This window comes from Sphaerodactylus townsendi, linkage group LG15 (genome assembly GCF_021028975.2).
Source record: "Sphaerodactylus townsendi isolate TG3544 linkage group LG15, MPM_Stown_v2.3, whole genome shotgun sequence".
NCBI lineage: Eukaryota > Metazoa > Chordata > Lepidosauria > Squamata > Sphaerodactylidae > Sphaerodactylus > Sphaerodactylus townsendi.
Window position 1 is genome coordinate 30,410,368 of NC_059439.1, and position 23,131 is coordinate 30,433,498.

A 23,131-nucleotide genomic window follows, 5' to 3' on the forward strand; every position below is an offset into this window, starting at 1 on the left:
ATGCACCTGGCAAAACTGGGGATTGCAACTGGGGTGGGCAAAGAGAAAGGGGTTTCTAGCCGCAGACAGCTGAAGTGGAGAGAGCAGGCATAAAAACAGCCTTGAGGGGGTGCCAAAGTTGCTGCCTGGGGGAACATCTGCCTCGTGGCCTTGCAGTTTGACATGCACACTGTCAGCAAGAAAGCAGCTGAGTTTTAAGTAGCATGGGTGAATTTGGCCTTCCAACTGTAAGATCCTCAGGTGGCGTAGTGGTTAAGAGCTGGTGGATTCTAATCTGGGTTTGATTCCCCGCTCCTCCACCTGAGTGGCAGAGGCTTTTATCTGGTGAACCAGATGTGTTTCCGCACTCTGACATTCCTGCTGGGTGACCTTGGACAAGTCACAGTTCTTCAGAGCTCTCTCAGCCCCACCTAGAAGAAGAAGAGTTTGGATTTATATCCCCCCTTTCTCCCCTGCAGGAGACTCAAAGGGGCTTACAATCTCCTAGCCCTTCCCCCCTCACAACAATCACCCTGTGAGGTGAGCGGGGCTGAGAGAGCTCCGAAAAGCTGTGACTAGCCCAAGGTCACCCAGCTGGCATGTGTGGGAGTGCACAGGCTAATCTGAATTCACCAGATAAGCCTCCACAGCTCAGGCGGAAGAGCTGGGAATCAAACCCGGTTCCTCCAGATTAGATACACAAGCTCTTAACCTCCTACGCCACTGCTGCTCCTACCTACCTCACAAGGTGTCTGTTGTGGGGAGAGGAAAGGAAAGCAGCTTGTAAGCCACCTTGAGTCTCATTACAGGACAGAAAGGTGGGGTATAAATCCAAACTCTTCTTCTTTTAAAGAAACTTCTGTAACAAATGCTCTGTAATACACCAGGCTCACACGCTACCACTACTAATCTGGCTGAAAGGGTGGGGTTAGCACCTGGACTGGAGGCTTAGAACTTAGAAGGCAGGAGAATTTCTGGATAACAGTTTCAGTGGGTTGCAATAATCAATTTATGATCCCGCCTCCATCCTCAACAAGGTGACTTTGTGATGCGAATGACTGAAAAGTGCCGTATAAATTAGGCAATACCTAAACACAACTTTCAATTAACAAAATAAATGTGTTTATTAATTTGTAAAAATATATAGGCTGCCAAAAACCTCCTCAAGGCAATTCATAAAAGGGGGGGGGGGGAAATCGTATCAGCCACCACCACCAGACCAGAGGGTAGCAGTCAGAGCAAGATCCTCTGTGTGCTATTCAGTGGTGTGTGGAGTCCCACAAGGGGCGAGTCTGCCTCTGGTGCACCCTCTTGCCAGGCTGATCCAGAGTTTTGGGCTTAGGTGCCATCAGTATGCTGATGACATCCAGCTTTTTCAGTTGATGGGTGGTCACCTGGACTCTGCCTCAGAAAAAAACCACAACAACCAGTCTGCCCCAGATGTTTTCCCCAGTTGTTTGAGTGCTGTGGTGAAATGGTTAAAGCAGAATCGACTGAAATTGAATCCATCACCACTGAATAACAATCTGCTGGTCATCTGTGGCCCGAGAGAGGTCCAGCTAGCCTCAACAAGGGACTGGGCTTTTTCGTTTCTGGCCCTCACCTGGTGGAACGCTCTGCCCAGTGAGACCCAGGTCCTGTAAGGCACAGCTGTTCCACCAGGTATACTGTTGAGGCAGCTACAGCTGTTTCCTTGTGGCCTCCCCCATTCCACTTTCTTTTATTTCTTCTATTTTTTTCTATCCTTCCCGTTTGATTTTCTTCCTGATTGTTGTACTTGTGCCACCAGTTTCGATTAGACTTTAAAGTTTAAATTTTATTTACTGTTTTTCCTGTCCTGTGTTTTGTTATGAAAGACTGGAAGGCACCTTGAGCCTGCAAGGCAAAGGGCAATATATAAGTCAGATGAAGAAAAATAAAAATAAATAACAGGGACCACCGATGCTTAATTGAACGGCCTGGGCTCCCAAGTCCTATGACCAATGCTTGGCAAAGCTGCAAAGAAAAGCTGAAAGAAAAGCAAGGGCGCAGGTGGTTTCTGCAAATGGAACTATGCCATGTTTCTTGGGACCAAGCCTCACTAAATAAAATGGGATCCTGGAGCCTGGCATGGACGCTTCCTTTTAGCAAGGCCACCACACCCGGATCCGCCTTGTAGGAAATGAGGCCAGCCTCCCCTGGGCTGTCAGGCACAAAATTACAGGCGCCTTCCCTCTCTTCGCGCTGGACAGCTCCGCATTACCGGCGGCACTAGCACATCTGCCCTGAACGGAACCGCTGCTACTAGCCCAGCCTCCCTCCACGGGCGGAGCGCGCCGGCCTTATCCATCTGTTCCTTCTGCAAACCGCCGCGACTGGGATTCGAACACGCGACACGAAGACAAGGGCGTCTTTAGGGGCGGGCCTGAGGAGAAGGAGATGAAACGACTGGCTCAGAGAAGTTGATTGGAGGCGCGCTGAGCCAAGAGGCGGGGCCTAGCGCCGTAGAAGCGCTCGAGGGGGCAGGGCGTAGCTGGAGTGGAATGTTTTGGGCGCGGCGCTTCCGGGTTGAGTTTGTGACGTCCGACTCCAATCCAGACCCGCTGCAGCCTGCCAGGCGCTAGCGGGCGAACTGAGCGCGTGCGCCCTAGACGGCTTTCCAAGCCGCAGCTAGCGCGAAGCGCATGGGCAGTGGCAGCCCCTCGTTTTCCCCAAGTGGGCGCATGCGCAGTGTTCTCGGGCGGTGTCGGTTCCGGGTAAAGCCGTGATAGGAGCGGTTGCAGGAGACTGTTGATTGCATCGGCCATGGCGGCAGCGGCGGCGACAGCGGCCCCGGGTGGGGCAGGGCCCGTGCCAGTACCCGGAGCTCCGAGGCTGGGAGTGGAGACGGTGAAGGGGCAAGTTTTTGATGTGGGGCCGCGCTACACGGATCTCCAGTACATCGGCGAAGGGGCGTACGGCATGGTCTGGTGAGTGAGCGCGAACGGCCCGACGTGGCCCTTCCCCCTTGCCGTACCGAGCCAAAAAGCTGAGGTCTGCTGAGTGGCTGACGTTCCCCGCAGATCGGGTTCTCGCTTTAACTGTATCCTCTTAAGTCGACTTCCGCCATATTGTTTCCTAGTTACCGATGTCCCCCCCCCCCCACCCTCGTGCTTGTCTTCTACCAATACTGGCCCCGGCATTTGGAGACCCTCGACATTGGTTCCTAGCTCCCGCGTTTCCCCACCGACCAGCGAGATTCCCCCTTTCACGCCTTTGCGCTCGCAGAGCCCCTTTGCTGCGGATTTGCAGCGAGATTCCCTTCCCCACTCCTTGCACTCGCAGTGTCCCTTCGCTGCAGATTCGCCCGCCGGCAGGTGCTGCCTTCCAGGTGGCTTTGCAACCCAGAGACACGCCCGAGCCCTGCCCGGGCACCGTGGTGTTGCCAGCCCCTCCCACTGCTTGGCTCTCGCTGTGCTTCTGTGCCAGTGTCTGCCATGCTCCTTGCTAGCAGCCTCTGACTGGCGTTGCGCCAGCCTCAAGGTGTCAGCAAGCGCTTTGTGCGCCTTCAGCTTTTCCAGTGACAGGCTTAGAGGCTGGAGCTCTCTTCTTCTGAGCGCTGCAGCCGTGGCTGGAGAAGGGATGCTGGACGAACTGCTTGCCACAAGGCTGTTTAGCAGCACGGGAGTCCTGCTGAGTCAGGAACTGGTTTAAAGCATATCCTTTATTGAGGGATGGAAGAGGCTGCAAAGCACCCCGCAGCGAGCGTTTTTGCATCTGCACGTTGAAAACTGCAGAAACTGTACACCACGTTCTGTGTTATTGCCCCCTTCATAACCAGGCCAGAACAAAGTTATTCTCAACCTTATTGATGGGCTCAGAGTGCTGGACAGACTAGCAGAAGACTGTTTATCTGTTAAACAACGAATCCAGGGATGCTCTAGAGCAGTGGTGGCGAACCTTTTCGAGACCGAGTGCCCAAATTGCAACCCCAAACCCACTTATTTATCGCAAAGTGCCAACATGGCAATTTAACCTGAATGCTGAGGTTTTAGTTTAGAAAAAACATTTGGCTCCAAGGCACATGTTACTCAGGAGTAAGCTTGGTGGTAGTCAGTGGCTTTGCTTTGAAGCAACTGTGCAACGCTTCAAACAGGTGAATCACGACCCTAGGAGGGTTTACTCAGAAGCAAGCCTCATTGCCAGCAACCGAGCTTACTCAGGTAAAGAGATCACGCTTTAGTTCTTCCCATGAAAATCAGTGGGGTTTAACAGCACTTAACAGGGTTACCTACACTGCCTTCCCCAAAACTAGGTCTTAGGTTTAGTGCTAATAATCTCCCTGAAATAATTGCACTATTATCACATGACGAACTCTGTGCCCACAGAGAGGGCTCTGAGTGCCACCTCTGGCACCCGTGCCATAGGTTCGCCGCCCCTGCTCTAGAGCAAACGGCCAGGTTTTTATGCACAGTCTTGTTGAAGAGTGGCTTTAATAGGTTGGTATGAAAGGAACAAAAGAAAATACGTATACACAGGTCATCGTATAAGGACAGAGCCTACCCAAATATGGGATTTTATAAAACCTCCCAGATAAAATCGCTGATGGCAGAACATGACATCTGGTGAGAGAAAACACTCTACGTTGGTTGGGAACATTCAGAGGATACTAGGAGGCCAGTTGGTTTAGACCAGGGGTAGGGAACCTGCGGCTCTCCAGATGTCCAGGAACTACAATTCCCATCAGCCTCTGTCAGCATGGCCAATTGGCCACCTCTGCTTTCACCTCCAATTGGCCATGCTGGTAGGGGCTGATGGGAATTGTAGTTCCTGGACATCTGGAGAGCCGCAGGTTCCCTACCCCTGGTGTAGATGTAAAAGTCTCCCCAGATTAAAGGGGAAGGAAGACTTATTTGCTGCAACAGAGATTTTGGAGTCCAGTATCAATGAGTCTATATTTTATACAGTTTGAAGACCGTCCTTTGCCGATAACACGGCCAGTAAATCAAGCCGTGAGCCTGTTGATGTAACTTTTTGCTCAGTACGTGCAAACCGCACATAGCTTTAAAAAGGGGCTTGGACAGATTTATGGAGGAGAAGTCGATCTCTGGCTACCCATCTTGATCCTCCTTGATCTGAGATTGCAAATGCCTTAGCAGACCAGGGTGTGCTTTCGGGGGGGAGCAGCAGCGCCAGAAGACATTGCTTTTCTCCTCCTGCATGTGAGCTCCCAAAGGCACCTGGTGGGCCACTGCGAGTAGCTTGAGGAGCTGGACTAAGATGGACTCTGGTCTGATCCAGCAGGCTTGTTCTTATGTTCTTAAGGCCATTGCTTTCACCTCCTGCATGTGAGCTCCCAAAGGCACCTGGTGGGCCACTGCGAGTAGCAGAGGGCTGGACTAGATGGACTCTGGTCTGATCCAGCAGGCTAGTTCTTATGTTCTTAAGGCCATTGCTTTCACCTCCTGCCTGTGAGCTCCCAAAGGCACCTGGTGGGCCACTGCGAGTAGCAGAGGGCCTGGACTAAGATGGACTCTGGTCTGATCCAGCAGGCTAGTTCTTCTTATGTTCTTAAAGGCCATTAGCACCACATCCTGCATGTGAGAGCTCTCAAAGAGCACCTGGTGGGCCACTCGCGAGGTAGCAGAGGGCTGGACTAGATGGACTCTGGTCTGATCCAGCAGGCTAGTTCTTATGTTCTTAAGGCGGTTGCTTTCACATCCCTGCATGTAGAGCTCCCAAAGGCACCTGGTGGAGCCACTCTTGCAGAGAGGCTGGACTAGATGGACTCTGGTCTGATCCAGCAGGCTCTTTCTTGTGTTCTTAAAGGCCATTGCTTTCACATCCTGCATGTGAGCTCCCAAAGAGCACCTGGTGGGCCACTGCGGTAGCAGAGGGCTGGACTAGATGGACTCTGGTCTGATCCAGCTGAGCTTGTTCTTATTGCTTATGTTCTTAAAGGCCATTGCTTTCACATCCTGCATGTGAGCTCTTAAAAAAGGCACCTGGTGGGCCACTACTTGAGAGTAGCAGAGGGGCTGGACTAGATGGACTCTGGTCTGATCCAGCTGGCTTGTTCTTATGTTCTTAAGGCCATTGCTTTCACATCCTGCATGTGAGAGCTCTCCAAAGAGCACCTGGTGGAGCCACTTTCTTGAGTAGCAGAGGGCTGGACTACAGATGGACTCTGGGTCTGATCCAGCTGGCTGTTGCTTATGTTCTTAAGGCCATTGCTTTCACATCCTGCATGTGAGCTCTCAAAGGCACCTGGTGGGCCACTAGAGTAGCAGAGAGGCTGAAGACTAGATGGACTCTGGTCTGATCCAGCAGGCTAGTTCTTATGTTCTTAAGGCCATTGCTTTCATCCCATGTGAGCTCTCAAAAGGCACCTGGTGGGCCACTCACGGTAGAGGAGCTGGACTAGATGGACTCTGGTCTGATCCAGCAGGCTAGTTCTTATGTTCTTAAGGCCATTGCTTTCACCTCCTGCATGTGAGCTCCCAAAGGCACCTGGTGGGCCACTGTGAGTGACAGAGAGCTGGACCTAGATGGACTCTGGTCTGATCCAGCAGAGCTAGTTCTTGCTTATGTTCTTAAGGCCATTGCTTCTCACATCCTGCATGTGAGTAGGCTCTCAAAGGAAGCACCTGGTGGGCCACTCATGCGGTAGCAGAGGGCTTGGACTAGATGGACTCTTGGTCTGATCCAGCAGGCTAGATTCTTATGTTCTTAAGGCCATTGCTTTCACTCATCCTGCATGTGTGAGCTCCCAAAAAAGGCACCTGGTGGAGCCACCAAGTAGGCAGTAGCAGAGTGGGCTGGACTAGGATGGACTCTGGTCTGATCCAGCAGGCCTAGTTCTTATGTTCTTAAGGCCATTGCTTTCACATCCCTGCATGTGAGGCTCTCCAAAGGCACCTGAGTGGGCCACCTCCTGCGAGTAGCATGAGGGCTGGACTAGATGGACTCTTGGTCTGATCCAGCAGGCTAGTTCTTATGTTCTTAAGGCTAACATTGCTTTCTGCTACATCCTGCATGTGAGGCTCCCAAAGGCACCTGGGTGGAGCCACTGCAGTAGCAGAGGGCTGGACTAGATGGACTCTGGTCTGATCCAGCAGGCCTTTCTTATGTTCTTAAGGGGCCATTGCTTCTTTCACCTCCTGCCTGTGAGAGCTCCCAAAGGCAATTCCTGGTGGGCCACTCAGAGTAGCAGAGGGGCTGGGACTAGATGGACTCCTGGTACTGATCCAGCAGGCTAGTTCTTATGTTCTTAAGGCCATTGCTTTCACATCCTGCATGTGAGCTCCCAAAGGCACCTGGTGGGCCACTGCGAGTAGCAGAGGGCTGGACTAGATGGACTCTGGTCTGATCCAGCAGGCTAGTTCTTATGTTCTTAAGGCCATTGCTTTCACATCCTGCATGTGAGCTCCCAAAGGCACCTGGTGGGCCACTGCGAGTAGCAGAGGGCTGGACTAGATGGACTCTGGTCTGATCCAGCAGGCTTGTTCTTATGTTCTTAAGGCCATTGCTTTCACCTCCTGCATGTGAGCTCCCAAAGGCACCTGGTGGGCCACTGCGAGTAGCAGAGGGCTGGACTAGATGGACTCTGGTCTGATCCAGCAGGCTAGTTCTTATGTTCTTAAGGCCATTGCTTTCACATCCTGCATGTGAGCTCCCAAAGGCACCTGGTGGGCCACTGCGAGTAGCAGAGGGCTGGACTAGATGGACTCTGGTCTGATCCAGCTGGCTTGTTCTTATGTTCTTAAGGCCATTGCTTTCACATCCTGCATGTGAGCTCCCAAAGGCACCTGGTGGGCCACTGCGAGTAGCAGAGGGCTGGACTAGATGGACTCTGGTCTGATCCAGCAGGCTAGTTCTTATGTTCTTAAGGCCATTGCTTTCACATCCTGCATGTGAGCTCCCAAAGGCACCTGGTGGGCCACTGCGAGTAGCAGAGGGCTGGACTAGATGGACTCTGGTCTGATCCAGCTAGCTTGTTCTTATGTTCTTAACCAGTCTGAGGACTGGGTCTCAAACAGCAGTTGGTAGGTAAGACGGGCAGGATCAAAGTTGAAAAGATTGCTGTCCGCCTTCCTTCTGCAGGCAGCGGCCACAGAGAAAAGAAAATTGTAACTGGCAGGTGGTATAGAAAGGAAGAGAGACGGGCCTTCAAGTTCGTTGTTCATTTGGGGCCTTAAAAGAAATGCACCTAATTAGTAAAGATGGAACTTTTCATGGCCAGAATAATCTGGCTGGTGTGGGGTTGCCGGGTTTTGTGGTTGTGCTACCACATCCACACAGCCTGGGAAACCCACAGCAGCCAAAAGATAGAACCATTCATTTAAAAGCTTTGACACCTGTGACATTTACACTCTCAGTCCTCTCGTACCAAAGACTACACACCCATTTTTTTTAGGATCATTTCACGCTAGGGTTTTGCACTCCTGTTACACACCTCAAGGGTTTTTGTGGGTGCATTGCTTTGGACCTCTGTAGGTTTCACACCAGGCAAAGCATTTGCCCAACTCACGATAGTCTGTGTCAGATAACTGGGCCTCATGCATAGCTATGACTGTACCATATTGCTCATACCCTGAGCCTGCCATTTGCCCCGCCTTTCCTTAAGTCGTTATCTTATCGGCTGAATTCTGAAATTCAGTGTTCTGTCGGAGCTGTCTCTAATTTACCATTATGAGCAGAAAAAGTGCTTTGTTCAATTGTGAGCCAAGGGCAAAAAGGTATTTGGGAATTAGATTTTAAAAAACGATGGGAATTATGAAAGGAGAACTCAAAGTGTGCGTTCGTGACTGCGGCCCTGACGGTTCTGACGTTTATCTAGTCTTTGTCATACTTTTTCTTGCAGCTCTGCCTACGATCACGTCAACAAGATCCGGGCTGCCATCAAAAAGATCAGCCCCTTTGAGCACCAGACCTACTGCCAGCGCACGCTGCGTGAGATCAAGATCCTCTTGCGCTTTAAACATGAGAATGTCATCGGCATCAACGACATTCTGCGGGCACCTACCATTGACCAGATGCGTGATGTGTATCCTTTCTTTCAAATGGTTGTTTGTTCTGGTGTTGGAGGCATAAACTACAAGGACGGGTGGTTGCGAATGTGGATAGACTGAATTATGCCCAGGATTTCGTGCTTCTGCTGCCTTTGAGCCAGACATGCAGCTACGCAGCTTCGGCTGCCACAAAACATACTGCTGTGCAGTGGGGTGGTTGGGAGCAGGTTTTTGGTGGTCTGTTATCCAAGTACATGTCAGGTCAACCTTGCTTAGCTTCCAAGGTCTGATGAGAGCCACTGTGGGGGTAGTGGTTAAGAGCAGGTGGATTCGAATCTGGAGAACCGGGTTTGATTCCCCCACTCCTCCACCTGAGTGGCAGAGGCTTATCTGGTGAACCAGATGTGTTTCCGCACTCCTACATTCCTGCTGGGTGACCTTGGGCCAGTCACAGTTCTTGGGAAGTCTCTCAGCCCCACCTACCTCACAAGGTGTCTGTTGTGGGGAGAGGAAGGGAAAGGAGCTTGTAAGCCACCTTGATTCTCCTTACAGGAGAGAAAGGTGTGGTGTAAATCTTCTTCCTTATACTGTTTGCCTGTTATTATACTGTCCAAGAATGCTGTCCTCATTCTGCAATGGAAGGGAGGGAGGGAGCCCAGCATCTGGACATGGCCCACCCTCCCTAGCGGGGTGAGGGGAGTGAGTGAGTGGTGGCATGCAAGGGAGGAGGGGGGGTGGCATGAAAGAGAAGGGGAGGGAGGGGTGGCATGCAAGGGATGGACACTGAGCAAGTCCATACAGCATGGAGCAAGACCACAGTTGCTATGTGACAATGAAAGTCTTCTGCTGGAGCTTCAAGTGCTGTAAGTTGCCTATCTGGGCTGGCTTCTGGCTGCAGCGTTTCAGCTGACCTTGCACACATCTGCACAACCGCCATGAAAACTTCCTTTCCTTGATTCGTCCCCTTTCCTCCCCTCCGCCTGAGGGATCGGCTGTTTCCATTTGCAGATATATAGTTCAGGATTTGATGGAGACCGATCTCTACAAGCTCCTGAAAACTCAGCAGCTCAGCAACGATCACATCTGCTACTTCCTCTACCAGATTCTCCGAGGGCTGAAATACATCCACTCCGCCAACGTTCTTCATCGGGACCTGAAACCCAGCAACCTCCTCATCAACACCACGTGTGACCTGAAGGTGCCGTCCAGCAGCCTTTTATCAGGCCTTCTGCTAATTCTTCCGTGCAAACCGCCTTCTCCTCTGCTGTAACCTCTTTTTTTTTGCCTTCCCATCCTTCTGTCTCTCCAGATCTGTGATTTTGGCCTGGCTCGGATCGCTGATCCGGACCACGACCACACGGGTTTCTTGACGGAGTATGTCGCCACTCGCTGGTACCGTGCTCCTGAAATCATGCTTAATTCAAAGGTAAGAGGATTCGGGTGGGGGAGGATCTGGGAGTCAGAACTACTGATCCGGGAAAGAGGGTGACGTTGAGTCTACTCGGTTAAGCGGGAGTCAGGACTCCTGACCCCTCTAGCAAGAAAACAGTGGTTGATCTAGTACAGTGGAAGGGAGCATGAAAACGGTTCTTAGTTAACCTCAACACTCAGCCAGTATCTAGTGTGTGAATCTTTATTCTTTCACCTGCATATTATTACATCCCACCACTGTGATCTCCAAAGTCCTTCCTGGTTGCAGCCACTCAGTGTTTAAGGTCTGGGGTCCTGGTTTACTCCGGCTGACCCTCTTTGGCTTTCCATTTCTGCCTTTTCTCCAAGGCCTTGGGACCTTATTCCTTCATGTCATGCCCCCACAGAAGCCTTTATTATTTTCATTATTTTGTATAAGTTTCCCATAGCTTGCATGGGTTTAGTCCTCTGTATAGTCTCCAAAGGGAGGGGAATTTTAGTTAGCTTCCCAAGAGGCAGTCTTTTTTTTTAATTACCCAGTAATCCCCCTGTTCAGTCAGTTCAGTTCAGTACAGGTGCCTAAGGCGTCAGGAGGCAGCAGTATTTTGTCATGTCAAAGGCATAGAGAGCACAAAGTTGAGGTTTACAGAGAATAGTAGCCAGATAAAGACTCAAGGAACTTAAAGAAGTGGACTTTCCTGGAAGCAGTCAAAGAAAGAACAAAAGTCTACAGCTTCTACTGTCCAGTCAAGCAAGTCCTTAATTTTAGGCAGAGGAGTTAGGTCTCCATTCTGCTAAATATTAAACCTTTTGTTTGAACTGTTAAACCTTGCTTGTGACTCTCCCACTCTGTTCTGGCTGGGCACAGGGCACCAGAAACAGTTTTGCTTGGGGAACAGAACACTTCATGTGTCTTCACCTTTTTCCATTCTCCTCATCCTTCTGAGGGTTGTTTTACGTATGTATGATGCCCTTTTTGGTCTAGGCTGAGTACTGTTCTTTTGCTGGTGCCCCAGTTTCAGGTTTCTGTAAGGGATAGTAAATGGCAGGTGAAGACAGAGAAGAACCAAGGAGCCCCCAAATCCTGAGCTCTCTTTCTTTCTCTTCTCCCCCCGCCTTCCCAGGGCTATACCAAGTCCATTGATATATGGTCTGTGGGCTGCATCCTAGCTGAGATGTTGTCAAACCGACCCATCTTTCCTGGCAAGCACTACCTGGACCAGCTCAACCACATCTTGGGTAAAAGAGAAGAAGGGAGAGGTTTTCTAAACTCCCCCCAATTTCCCCCTCTCCTGGTCTTTGGCTGTACTTTTCTCTCTGCCAGAGACCGCCTTCTTTGAAGTTTGGAAGCCTGTGTCTTCTCTCGGGTTCTCCCCTTAACTTGATGCCGAGTGCCCGATCTGTCCTTTCTACAGGCATTTTGGGTTCCCCGTCTCAAGACGATCTGAACTGCATCATCAACATGAAGGCTCGAAACTATCTCCAGTCATTGCCCCAAAAGCCCAAGGTTCCGTGGGCGAAACTCTTCCCTAAGGCCGACCCCAAAGGTAAGTGGTCGGAAAAAGAGGACAGAAGATACAAGGGGAGTAGCTGTGTTGCGGCATTTATAGATTATTGTTGACAATCCTGTTTTCCACATCCCAGGGTGTCCTCTTGTCTGTCTCTGGGGAACCAGGTTTGATTCCCCGCTCTGCCACTTGAGCTGTTTATCTGGTGGATCAGATTAGCTTGTGCACTCCAACACACGCCAGCTGGGTGACCTTGGGCTAGTCACAGCTTCTTGGAGCTCTCTCAGCCCCACCCACTTCACAGGGTGTTTGTTGTGAGGGTGGAAAGCAAAGGAGATTGTCAGCCCCTTTGAGTCTCCTACAGGAGAGAAAGGGGGGAGATACATCCAAACTCTTCCTCTTCTTCTAAATAAATAGGGCAGCTCTCATGAATGTGGTCGCTTTTTCTATCTCCCTCTCCCTTTTTTTAAAAAAAGTAATTTTATTTATATGCTGCCTTTTGGCATTTGCAGGGCCCCAGTTCACTTCCTGAAAAGGCCGTTAGCAGTGATAGCCTTATTAAGCATGGGGGCGGGGGGAATCAATGCTTGGCAGTTCACTTAAAACCATCTTAACAGAGGCTTCAACAAAATTCATACCATAGAGAAGAACGGAGCGCGGAGTTCGAGAGGACATTAGTCGTGCCCGAAGAGCCACAGAAACGTTTGCGTTCTAAAATTGGAAGATTTTTTTTCCAAATGATACAAAATCTGGCGAAACAAACAGGAATTGATTTAAGTGTTCTGGGGGGGGAGTTTGAGGAACATTTAAACTATATAAGAACCCCCCCCCCTCGAAGAAGCAGCGGGATGTTTAGACGGCTACAGTTGATGATGCGAAGGGCAAAGAATCGCAAGGCTGCCAAATGGATTCTTGGCTCCAGTCTCCGCTGTGGAAGATTTTTGGAGAACGGTTTGCATCCTAGCCGTTGTTTACAGCGTCTGTAAACAGTGGGGCTGAGGAAAAATAACACACTGCAACTGGAAGTTCCGGAGGCCAGAAAGCATTCACTTGAGAGATTTTCAGAAAGTCAAAATGTGAAAAGTTATAGAATTAAAAATATATACCGTGTTTCCCCAAATATAAGACAGTGTCTTATATTAATTTTTGCTCTCAAAGATGCGCTGTGTCTTATTTTCAGGGGATGTCTTATTTTTCCTGTGTTCTGTTCGTTGGGCATGCTTCCAAACAAAAACTTTGCTATGGCTTACTTTCGGGGGATGCCTTATATTTTGCACTTCAGCAAAACCTCTACTATGTCTTATTTTTCAGGGATGTCTTATATTAGGGGAAACAGGGTATATATATGATTTTTTTTCATTAAAGCAGTTTATGTTGAGTTTTCTAGCACAGGTTTTGATCATTGCTATCCCAGGTGATTTTTTTTCAAGGGTTAGGCACATGCAAGGAAGAACAGTCAGTTTAGTGGTTATTAGGCACGATTGCAAAATGAAATGTCCACGGTTTGAAGGCCGGATACCTCAGTCTTGTGTGTCGGGGGATACAAAGTGGGAAGAGCTGTTGACCTCATGGTCTTGTGGTTCCCTGGAAGCATATGGGCTGTACCTTAATGGAAAAAGGATTTTGGACTGATGCACGGTTGGTGTTAAGAGTTGTTATGGGGTGGTGCTAGTGGTCCAATCCATGTTAGGTCAGCACACAAGTTACAAGTTACAACGCACATACCAAACCCTTGCCGACTTGTTCCTTTTATGACACCGTTTTGTTTTCCTGTTGCCGTCCGATTGCTAATATTGCGTCCCTTTTTTCTCTCTCTCTCTTCCTAGCACTGGACCTGCTTGACAAAATGTTGACCTTCAACCCAAACAAGCGCATCACAGTGGAGGAGTCCCTGGCCCATTCTTACCTAGAGCAGTACTACGACCCCTCGGATGAGGTAACACGAGGGTTCAGGAATGAAGTTTTGTTGGGAGGGGAGGGGAGGGGGATGCTCAGGATTTATGGATTAGGATTTGCGGGGGGAGGGGGAGGATGAGGTTCGATCGCCAGGATTCCTGAAAGACATCCCCCTTTGTTCTCCATCTTAGCCGATTGCTGAGGAACCATTCACCTTTGATATGGAGCTGGACGACCTGCCCAAAGAGAGACTGAAAGAACTGATATTTGAGGAGACAGCACGATTCCAGCCGGGCTACCAAGGGCCTTGAGTGGCTATTTGGACCATTGGTGAGTGTAGCCGATGGGCTGCAGGTGGTGCTGGTCTAGGGCTGGATTTACTGCAGCATCTCCGCTTAGGCCGCTGCAGCACATAGTACCTTGACTAAAACTTTGTTCACGCGGTTTAAGGCCAATTGTTTTGTGGTAGCTTTCTGCAATCAAAAGCTTGGCCAGCACAACCAACTTTCCCCTCAAGTCATTAAAGGCTCTGCCTCCTCCCAAGGTGCCGCTGCGCCCCCGCCCCAACTGGTCGGTCACTGGCCTGGTGGCTTCCCACATAGTGGAGCCAGACTGTGTAGTCAGCCAGTTTTGTAAGTTCCGTAACCGATATGAAACTCTTGCTACGCCAGCGTGGTGTAGTGGTTAAGAGCAGGTGGATTCTAATCTGGAAAACCGGGTTTGATTCCCCACTCCTCCCCCTGAGTGGCATACGCTTGTCTGTTTCCGCACTCCCACATTCCTGCTGGGTGATTTTGGGCCAGTCACAGTTCTCTCAGGACTCTCTCAGCCCCACCTACCTCACCAGGTGTCTGTTGTGGGGAGAGAAAGGGAAAGGGGTGTGTAAGCCACCTTGAGTCTCCTAACAGGAGAGAAAGGTGGGGTATAAATCCAAACTCTTCTTCTTCTAAGTGTGGACAGCACGCGACGAAAGTTTGAGAGATGTGTTTGACCTGAATAGTTCATATGAACGTTCCATAAAGGAGTAGTGTTGTGTGAAGGTATTCACTGCAGCTTCCATCCAACATTTGGGCTGTTTGCTGTGGATGGCTAGACGGGCAAAAGGAACACATATTTTACCCAGACTTTGATCCCTGGGTGTAACGATTGTGTGCGTGCATAAAGGCGATTGGCTTTTGTTTTCCACATAGTGGCCAGAGGCTCCTTTCCTTGGAATTCACAGTAAGTTGCGAACGAGTGCTTAGATACTAGAACCAGGGGGCATTCATTGAAAATGCTGGGGGGAAGAATTAGGACTAATAAAAGGAAACACTTCTTCACGCAACGTGTGATTGGTGTTTGGAATATGCTGCCACAGGAGGTGGTGATGGCCACTAACCTGGATAGCTTTAAAAGAGGGACTTGGACAGCAGATTTATGGAGGAGAAGTCGATCTATGGCTACCAATCTTGATCCTCCTTGATCTCAGATTGCAAATGCCTTAGCAGACCAGGTGCTCGGGAGCAGCAGCAGCAGAAGGCCATTGCTTTCACATCCTGCACGTGAGCTCCCAAAGGCACCTGGTGGGCCACTGCAAGTAGCAGAATGCTGGACTAGATGGACTCTGGTCTGATCCAGCAGGCTAGTTCTTATGTTCTTAGATGCTGCTGTTTTTATGTGAACTACAGTTCTATAGCTCGACAGCTCCTGAGCTCTTTGTTGTGGTCCTCAAGGGGGGGTCTCTTTCCTTGCAGGTCTCTACTTCACCAGGAGATGATTTGGGACTGTACCCAGCTCCCCTACTGGATTATGGAGGGGAGCACAGGATTCGGAGGGGTACTGATTTGGGGGTGCCCCTGTCGACTTGCTGTACAACTGCGCTTTGCTACGTGGCTGTGAACCCCAGTAACCCATCTCTGGACCCCTTAATGTGATGTATTGGGGTGAGACCCTGGCGCCCAAGTTGGGGGAGAGGAGGGGGTTCCCCCCCTCCCTTTCAGGAAGGAAAGGAAATGTCCCCCTCCCCTTTCAATGAAACAGAAGAGGGGAACGTCATCTCCTATTTTTGGCATCTTATTGTCTTTGTTAATAAACTAAATGCTGATTTTTAGCAGGGCCATTTTTCTGATCCCTTGGGCATTATTCGCAAAGGGAGGTGAACGTGAAATCGTGGCTCCTGGATGCGCTGCCCCTATAATCCACTGAACCCCAGTACTTTTCCAAAATTGGGAGCAGAATCCAGGAGTTTTGGCCCCCAGTAACACTCCACCTGAACCCAGGAATCCTGGTTTCTTCCTGCTCAGAGGGAGGGCATGCCTGTTTGTTTCGTTTTGGGGGTTTTTTTGTCTGCCGATCAGTGCCAATTTGGAACACTTGTAATGCACAGCTAATCTTAGCTATCGCTACAGATAGCATCTGATAAGCTGCATGGGAAAGATGTTAGCCGCACTGAAAAAAAATGTGCCCAGTGTTGGAGAGGCACAAATTCTCCCCCTTCCTCCCTTCGGCTCACTCTACCGTTTTGAGACGCTGTGCAGATGAAAAAGGAAGGCTTTCAATTTTGTCTGCTTCCTGTCGCGGGAGGCAGAGCCCGGCTTGCGGTTGTTCGCCACTTCTCCTCCCCTCCCCCAACTTTGCATCATCCGATGTGGACTGTTGCAGACTCGTAAGAAACCAACCGGCCTCTCAACAACAGCACAGCACTTTTGCCATCTCGCTGCTACCATCCTAACAACGGCTGCCCTTTTTATTTCCCCCTCGATTTGTACTTTAAAAACAACGGCGTTTTAAGTTTTTTGGTTTTTTTAAAAAAATCCCAGTCTTGGGTTGCGTCAAGTCCGAAAGGGACGGGATCCATTAGTGTGACTTTAAGGGAGGGAGAGGCTGGGAAGATGACGGACGGTCACATCTGTGCGTCCTGAGGGAACAGCCCAGTTGCCCCGGGACGACTCGACTGTGTGGGTGGAGGAGGCGTTTCAGATCCGTGAGCGCTCGAAGGAGCCGGTGGCGAGACTGAAGCCCCCAGTGGGAAGGAAGCCGCTCGGTCCACACGTGATTCCCCTCCCCGCCGCTCCGATGGACTAACTTGTTGGCGATGTCCTTCCATTTCCAAGTGCCCCTATTTTGGGGCGCTCTTTTGGATGAGTGAGACCGGTGGAATCTCTGGGTTCTCGAAAGAAGGAAGTTCTTGACAGCAGGAAAACTGGGACGTGGGATGTTCTGGTGTTCTTAATCCGGTTAAGGGAGGCGGAGGTTTCTCCGAGGTAGCGCTGCGTGTTCGTCTAGAACCCAGCCGTGACGACACGCGACGGGGCTTCTCGACTAGGGGGGCTGGTGAAATATTTTTGAGGGAGCTTGGATTGAAAGGGAATTAATGCCTCCCCACCCCCTTCTGCTTCAAAGTGTATAAAGACCCTGAAATAAATCATTCCTTTATTCCTTCGGTGTCTGATTTTTATGTTTTGGGAAGGAGATGGGGAAGACGTGGCCAGACAGGGGTAAGTGCCGATTAACAAAAAATGATAAACCTTCCGTCATCTGCTCCTGTTAACGCTCCAGAGTGAAATTTAGCTCCAACATGAAGACATTTCTTGTTCTCGGCTTCAAAAGTGGTTTGTCAGGGTAAATGAGAAACCAAAAAAAATGTACAACTGAGATTCTGGGAACGCTTGCAAATTCATTGCTGCACCAGCTTAGTAAACAAGGGTTTGGTGCCGATTTAAAGTTTGCAAAGCGGTAAGAGAGAGATTGTCGGTCACGAGACAGGGAAGTTAACCTGGAGGATTTGTACAAAAGCACCGGATTATCTGACTCGTCGTATGTGGGCAGATGGCAGCCTTCTCCTAACTGCTTCCGCTCTTGGCGGACTAGGAAACCGCCACAAACAAAACAGAAACTTCCAGAAGTATGGAAAGCTCCCCTGGCATTCTGCATTTCACAATCGGTGCTAATGTTATGGTTTCAAGCGCAACAGACTTTGCACGGATCTTTCGCTCCAAACGCTGCCCTAGAATTCACTGCTATTACATTCTAGAATGGATTACTGTATGTATGGGAATACAGTCAGTTGCAAAGAAGCTACAATTATATTCGAAAAGCTATAATCAGATTATAAATATTCACTACTACATAGTTTGATTAATGGTTTTGGAATATATTGTTGGATGCTTTCGTGTCTGGAATCGGCTGCTGTTGTGGGTTTTCTGGGCTGTGTAGGCACGGTTGGGTAGATTTTTGCCTACATCTATGGCTGGCATCTTCAGAAACATGTCTCAGTAAGATGTGTTTCTCTCAAAAGAACATAACTAAGAGAAACACGTCTTACCATGCCATGCCTTTGAAGTTGCCAGCCATAGCTGTAGGCGAAACACATGGAGCAAAAGCTGGCAGACCACGCAGCCGGGAAAACCCACAACAGCCAGTTTTGGGAATGTATTTGTAGCTGCTGCTGCTTCTTTTTTTTTTGTAGTTCATGCCTATATTCCTATATATATGTTGTGGGGTGGGGTGTGTGTCTTTCTTTCAACCTTTGATATTGCGTTGTGTGCTCTGGGTTGAAATTTTCTGACTGGTAGAGCTCCAGCCAACAAGGAAATAAGAGAAACAAAGAACTGCCAGCTTATCTTGTTTGTGGCATATCTGAGAGAAATCGGTACTCCTTCCCTTTAGCCCTGGGGTTTCCACTCATGGGGGAAAGAGGTAGCTCCCCCCCCCCCTCTCATCTCTGTCGCAAACGCCAGGAGATTGTCCTTGCACAAGCTAACCTTCCGGATCTGGCAGCTCCACATCCTCATTCCCTCCCTGGCACGAAGCACACTGGCTACTCTTTGCTGCTGAGAGTGATTGGTCTACCTCAGAGGTGTCCATGGGGCTGATGGGAATTGTAGTCCAGGAACATCTGAAGCGCCAGAGTAGCCCCCCGGTCTATCTATTTCACAGGGCTGTCGTGGTGAAAATAGTTTGGACAAAAATAAGTAGAGAACTAAGAAAAAGATGGAGGCTCTGCCTGCTTCTAGTCAACTTCTTCAAAATGCTCGCACAGAGTTAAGAGGTGGAATATCCCACAGTGGTTCTACGCTGCCTTCTCTCTTCATATCAATCAGACATTGACTGCCACCGACAGGAAACCACAGGCATCCTGTGAACAATCGGCAACAACAGGCCAACAATAGCTGTACGTAGATAACTGCAGAATTAGTGCAAGTGTCGCAGGAAATGATGTTAATCCCAGGGACAGGTGACCTGTAGGCCTCAGGCCTTCAATGTAGGGTGTATTCCTCCTTTCAAATGTGTCCCACAGTTCATTGTGTCCCCATGGTCATTCTGTTTCATGTGGGGAGAGCAAGCTTGTTATTGTGCAACTGAGTGGCCTTTGTAATCTTGAGGGTCAAGCAAGGAAAAGATACGTGGTTAAAATTCCTTAGAACTCCTCAATGGCCTCAACTGTTTCTTCAAGTGTGTTTACTCTGTCTCAGTTATACAAACGAGCTCTTTATGCAAACTAGGATACAAGATAAGTTTTACCAAAGATTTCAAATAATTTGAGCCAATACCATTTGGGCCAAGGTGTCACTGCCCTGACATCAAACATGTTGTGTGTGTGGGGGGGGGGGGGGGTGGGTGAGGGCATGGGGGGATGGGGAAGGCGCTGGCCTCGGTGAGGAGCGTGTTGTTCGAGGGTTGGGAGAAGGCGGGGGGAGGGATTGGAATGTAAGAGATGCACTTTCAACCCCCAGCCCCCTCCTGATTGATCCATGTCCTCTCCCAGCCCCCCATTGGCTGGGGGTTCGTCGTCGCAACATCCCAACCCGTAGCATAATTATGTTTAAGGATGGGTATGAAAGTCGGACAATGAAGAACGCTGACAAATACAACACTAATTTGAAATGTGATGTCGGAGGAGAGTTTTATGGGTACTGCCAAAAAGACAAATAAGTGAGTTTGAGATCGAATCCCGTTTGAATGCTCCCGAGAAGCTAAAATAATTAAACCGAGGCTGTTTGGTCACATTATGAGAAGGCAAAAGAGTCACTGAAAAAGCCAATAATGCTAAGCAAAGGTGAAAGCAGCAAACAAAGAGGAAGAGACAACATGCGATGGACTGGTCAATCAAGGAAGCCGTGACCCTCAATTTGCAAGACTTGAGCAAGGTTGTAACCACAGAAGGTTTCACAGGTAACTGATTCATGGAGCTGCCATAAATCAGAAGGGACTTGACAGCCCCTAATACACCCTTTTGGAAATGCGTCAAAGCCTCAGTAATTTCAAGAGCCTTTTCGTTTTGGACTGGAGTGTCTACTGGTGACTCTGGAGGGCACCAGTCAGTCTGAGTAGAAAACACTGACCTCGATGAACTGATGTTCTGATTTAGTATAAGACTAGCAGTAAAGCCCGCTGTAGGGTAAGAGATACAGCAGGCCTAGATAGAAGAAGAAGAGTTTGGATTTATACCCCACCTTTCTCTCCTGTAAGGAGACTCTCCCCACAACAGACACCTTGTGAGGCAGGTGGGGCTGAGGGAGTTCAGGGAGAACTGTGACTAGGCCAAGGTCACCCAGCAGGGATGTAGGAGTGTGGAAACGCATCTGGTTCACCAGATAAGCCTCTGCCACTCAGGTGGAGGAGTGGGGAATCAAACCCAGTTCTCCAGATTGGAGTCCACCTGCTGTTAACCACACCACATTGGCCAGGGGTGAGGGCAGGTAGAGCAGGGAGGGCTTGTGAGGGGGAGGGGGCTTTTGGAGCCCCAGAGCAGTGGTAGCAAGGGGCTGCTGCTCCAGGGCAGGGATGGAATGCCCAACGACTAACCCTCCACCAATAAGGGAGCAGAGTCCAGGATTCTGCTCCCTTATTGGTGGAGGGTTCGTTGTCGGACATTCCATCCTTTAGCGCTTTATTATTAGTAAGATAGCTGTGCATAGATTCATGTGTTTGTGGACCAGGTACCTGCCACTGACATCAATTGTTGGATGTTTTCTTGCTCCACTTACTTCTTTTAAGAATACATCTTTGTATCCACACCATCCAATCCTTCAGGGTGAAATGGACAGGAAACCATTGATAGAAATGTGCATGTAGATCCACTGCTGTTATATGTTTGTTTTTATGTATATTTTAACTCCTCACCCTTAAAACGGGGGGGAGGGGCGCTGTGTAGTTCAGAGCTTCCTCTTGTCGTGAATCACTGAAGTGGCTTCAGGCGATCCTCTATTTGCTCAGTCTCACGCCTTATGTACAAAATGTTTCCTGAAAGGGCCGATGGCAATGAAAATTTAAGAGCACTATCGCTGTGCATAGATTAATGTCAGATAGGGACCTTCCGTCAGGTTAACAAGCTTAAAGGGCAGGACATGGGAGAAGAGGTGGAGGAGGGAGACCTGTTTGATACTGTGAGAACAGTGGAAAGATGTGAACAACAAACCAAGGTCAGGTGGCTGATTTTTCTTGCACGTGTTTTCGCTGTACTGGAGGTGATGCAGCTACCCAGGGTACCAGCCCGAAGACACCAGTTCATGATGGGGGAGCATCTTCCCCATCTCTTCTGCAGTCCCAGTTGCCACAGGGAATAAGGCAGGCTTCCCTTTGCTGTGAGGGCAATGTTGACCACTTGTACGCCATAAGGCAGGCTTCCCTTTGCTGTGAGGGCAATGTTGACCACTTGTACGCCATAAGGCAGGCTTCCCTTTGCTGTGAGGGCAATGTTGACTGCTTGTACGCCTTAAGGCAGGCTTCCCTTTGCTGTGAGGGCAATGTTGACCGCTTGTACAGGGTTTTGAGTAAGAATCACATGCCGCAAAGTATCTGAAGAATCTGAACTGCCCCATAAAGGCAAAGTGTTCTTTTTATTCCTGGTGGCGGAAATGCCATCAAGCCGCAGCTGACGTACAGCAATACCTCAAGGAGTTTTCCAGGCAAGAGACATTCGGAGGTGGTTTGCCCTTGCCTGCCTCTCTGTAGCGATCGTGGACTTCCTTGGTGGTCTCCAAACCAATTATTAACCAGGCCAATCCACTTATCTTCCAAGATCTGAGGAGATGAGGCTAGCCTGGGCCATTCAAGTAAAGGAATTGCTATTATAATACTCTGTTTCACACAAAGATAATAGTTTGGTCAGTTGAGGTGCAGCAGCGGTTAATAAAGCTGTATGCTTCCACGTTAGAATATAGTCCCGAATGAATATGAGAATTGTCATTCATTTTACGCACTGCCTTTGTCAAAGCCATTATTTTGTGCATTGCTGAACATAGTACTTGGTACAAGAGCATTTATGCCAACCTGTATGTTTACTTTCAAACTTTTAAACTGATGGAGGGAGCGGGGCTAGGTAAGCTCTACGACCCGGACAGAACATTCTACAATAAAGAAGATCCACCATGCTTTGTTCTGTGGTAAAGGAATATGCAATCTACAATGATCTTTATGTGCACAGAGTATACAAGGTGATACTGTGGCCACAGAATTAGAATGTTGTTCAGTTAGACCAATTGACAAAGAGGCAGTAGCCCACAAAAGCTAAGAACAACACTTCCACATTCAGGAACAGTCTACCTTCGATCATTTCACAGGAAGTGGCAGTTTCTGTCAAGCCCCGCTTGTGAGCTGCTTAAAAGCAATATGCTAACTACTGTTGGGAGACAGACTGCTGGACCACCGTTATGATCCACACAGTCCAGCAAAGCAATTTTTGGGACCTCCCCAAAATGCCACTTTCCGAATTCTCAGCTCTAAAATGGCTGACACTGTCTCTTTAAAAAATGTCACTGTTCTCTACACAGACTCTCCTAGATGAAGGAGCCGTATCCAAGCAACCAGCAGCAAACATCGCAGGATCAAGTGTTATCCTTCACACTTTATCACTCCATTTGCTACATCTTTTATGGGCCATTCAATAAAGCAAATAATGTTTTTAAAATCCCTTCAACAAAGCAAATAAGCAACCCCCCCCCCCCCCACCTTCTCTTAACATATACGCTTAGGCACCAATCCCACCGAGAGACAGAATCACACCCCACAAGAGATCCAGCGTGGTGTAGTGGTTAAGAGCAGGTGCACTCTGATCTGGAGAACCGGGTTTGGTTCCCTGCTCTGCCACTTGAGCTGTGCAAGCTTCTCTGGTGAACCAGATTAACTTGTGCACTCCAACACACTCCAGCTGGGTGACCTTGGGCTAGTCACAGTTCTTCAGAGCTCTCCTAGCCTGACCCACCTCACTGGGTGTTTGTTTTGGGGGAGGGAAGGAAAGGAGATTGTAAACCCCTTTGAATCTCCTTACAGGAGAGAAAGGGGGGATATAAATCCAAACTCTTTTTCCTCCTCCTCCTCCTCCTCCTCCTCCTCCTCCTCCTCCTGTATCTGTGCAAAGTCTGATTGTAACAAGGCCAGCCTGCCAAT

At 49.4% G+C, this 23,131-nt stretch overlaps 1 protein-coding gene across 1 annotated transcript; it reads left to right on the plus strand.

Moving 5' to 3' along the window:
* The first annotated feature begins 2,647 nt into the window (after nt 1-2,647).
* MAPK3 (mitogen-activated protein kinase 3) lies at nt 2,648-17,179 on the plus strand. The gene is made up of 9 exons (XM_048517234.1): nt 2,648-2,927; nt 8,801-8,983; nt 9,957-10,146; nt 10,258-10,374; nt 11,483-11,597; nt 11,774-11,905; nt 13,693-13,802; nt 13,954-14,092; nt 15,496-17,179. The coding sequence occupies exons 1-8, from the start codon at nt 2,764-2,766 to the stop codon at nt 14,071-14,073; spliced, it is 1,131 nt and encodes a 376-aa protein (XP_048373191.1). The 5' UTR covers nt 2,648-2,763; the 3' UTR covers nt 14,074-14,092; nt 15,496-17,179.
* Nucleotides 17,180-23,131: the final 5,952 nt, after the last annotated feature.

Excerpts from the sequence above, each read along its gene's own strand:
- MAPK3 (XM_048517234.1), top strand. The coding sequence starts at position 2,764 with ATGGCGGCAGCGGCGGCGACAGCGGCCCCGGGTGGGGCAGGGCCCGTG. Across the intron at positions 2,928-8,800 it reads GGGGCGTACGGCATGGTCTG|CTCTGCCTACGATCACGTCA; the intron begins GTGAGTGAGCGC and ends TTTTTCTTGCAG. Across the intron at positions 10,375-11,482 it reads AAATCATGCTTAATTCAAAG|GGCTATACCAAGTCCATTGA; the intron begins GTAAGAGGATTC and ends CCGCCTTCCCAG.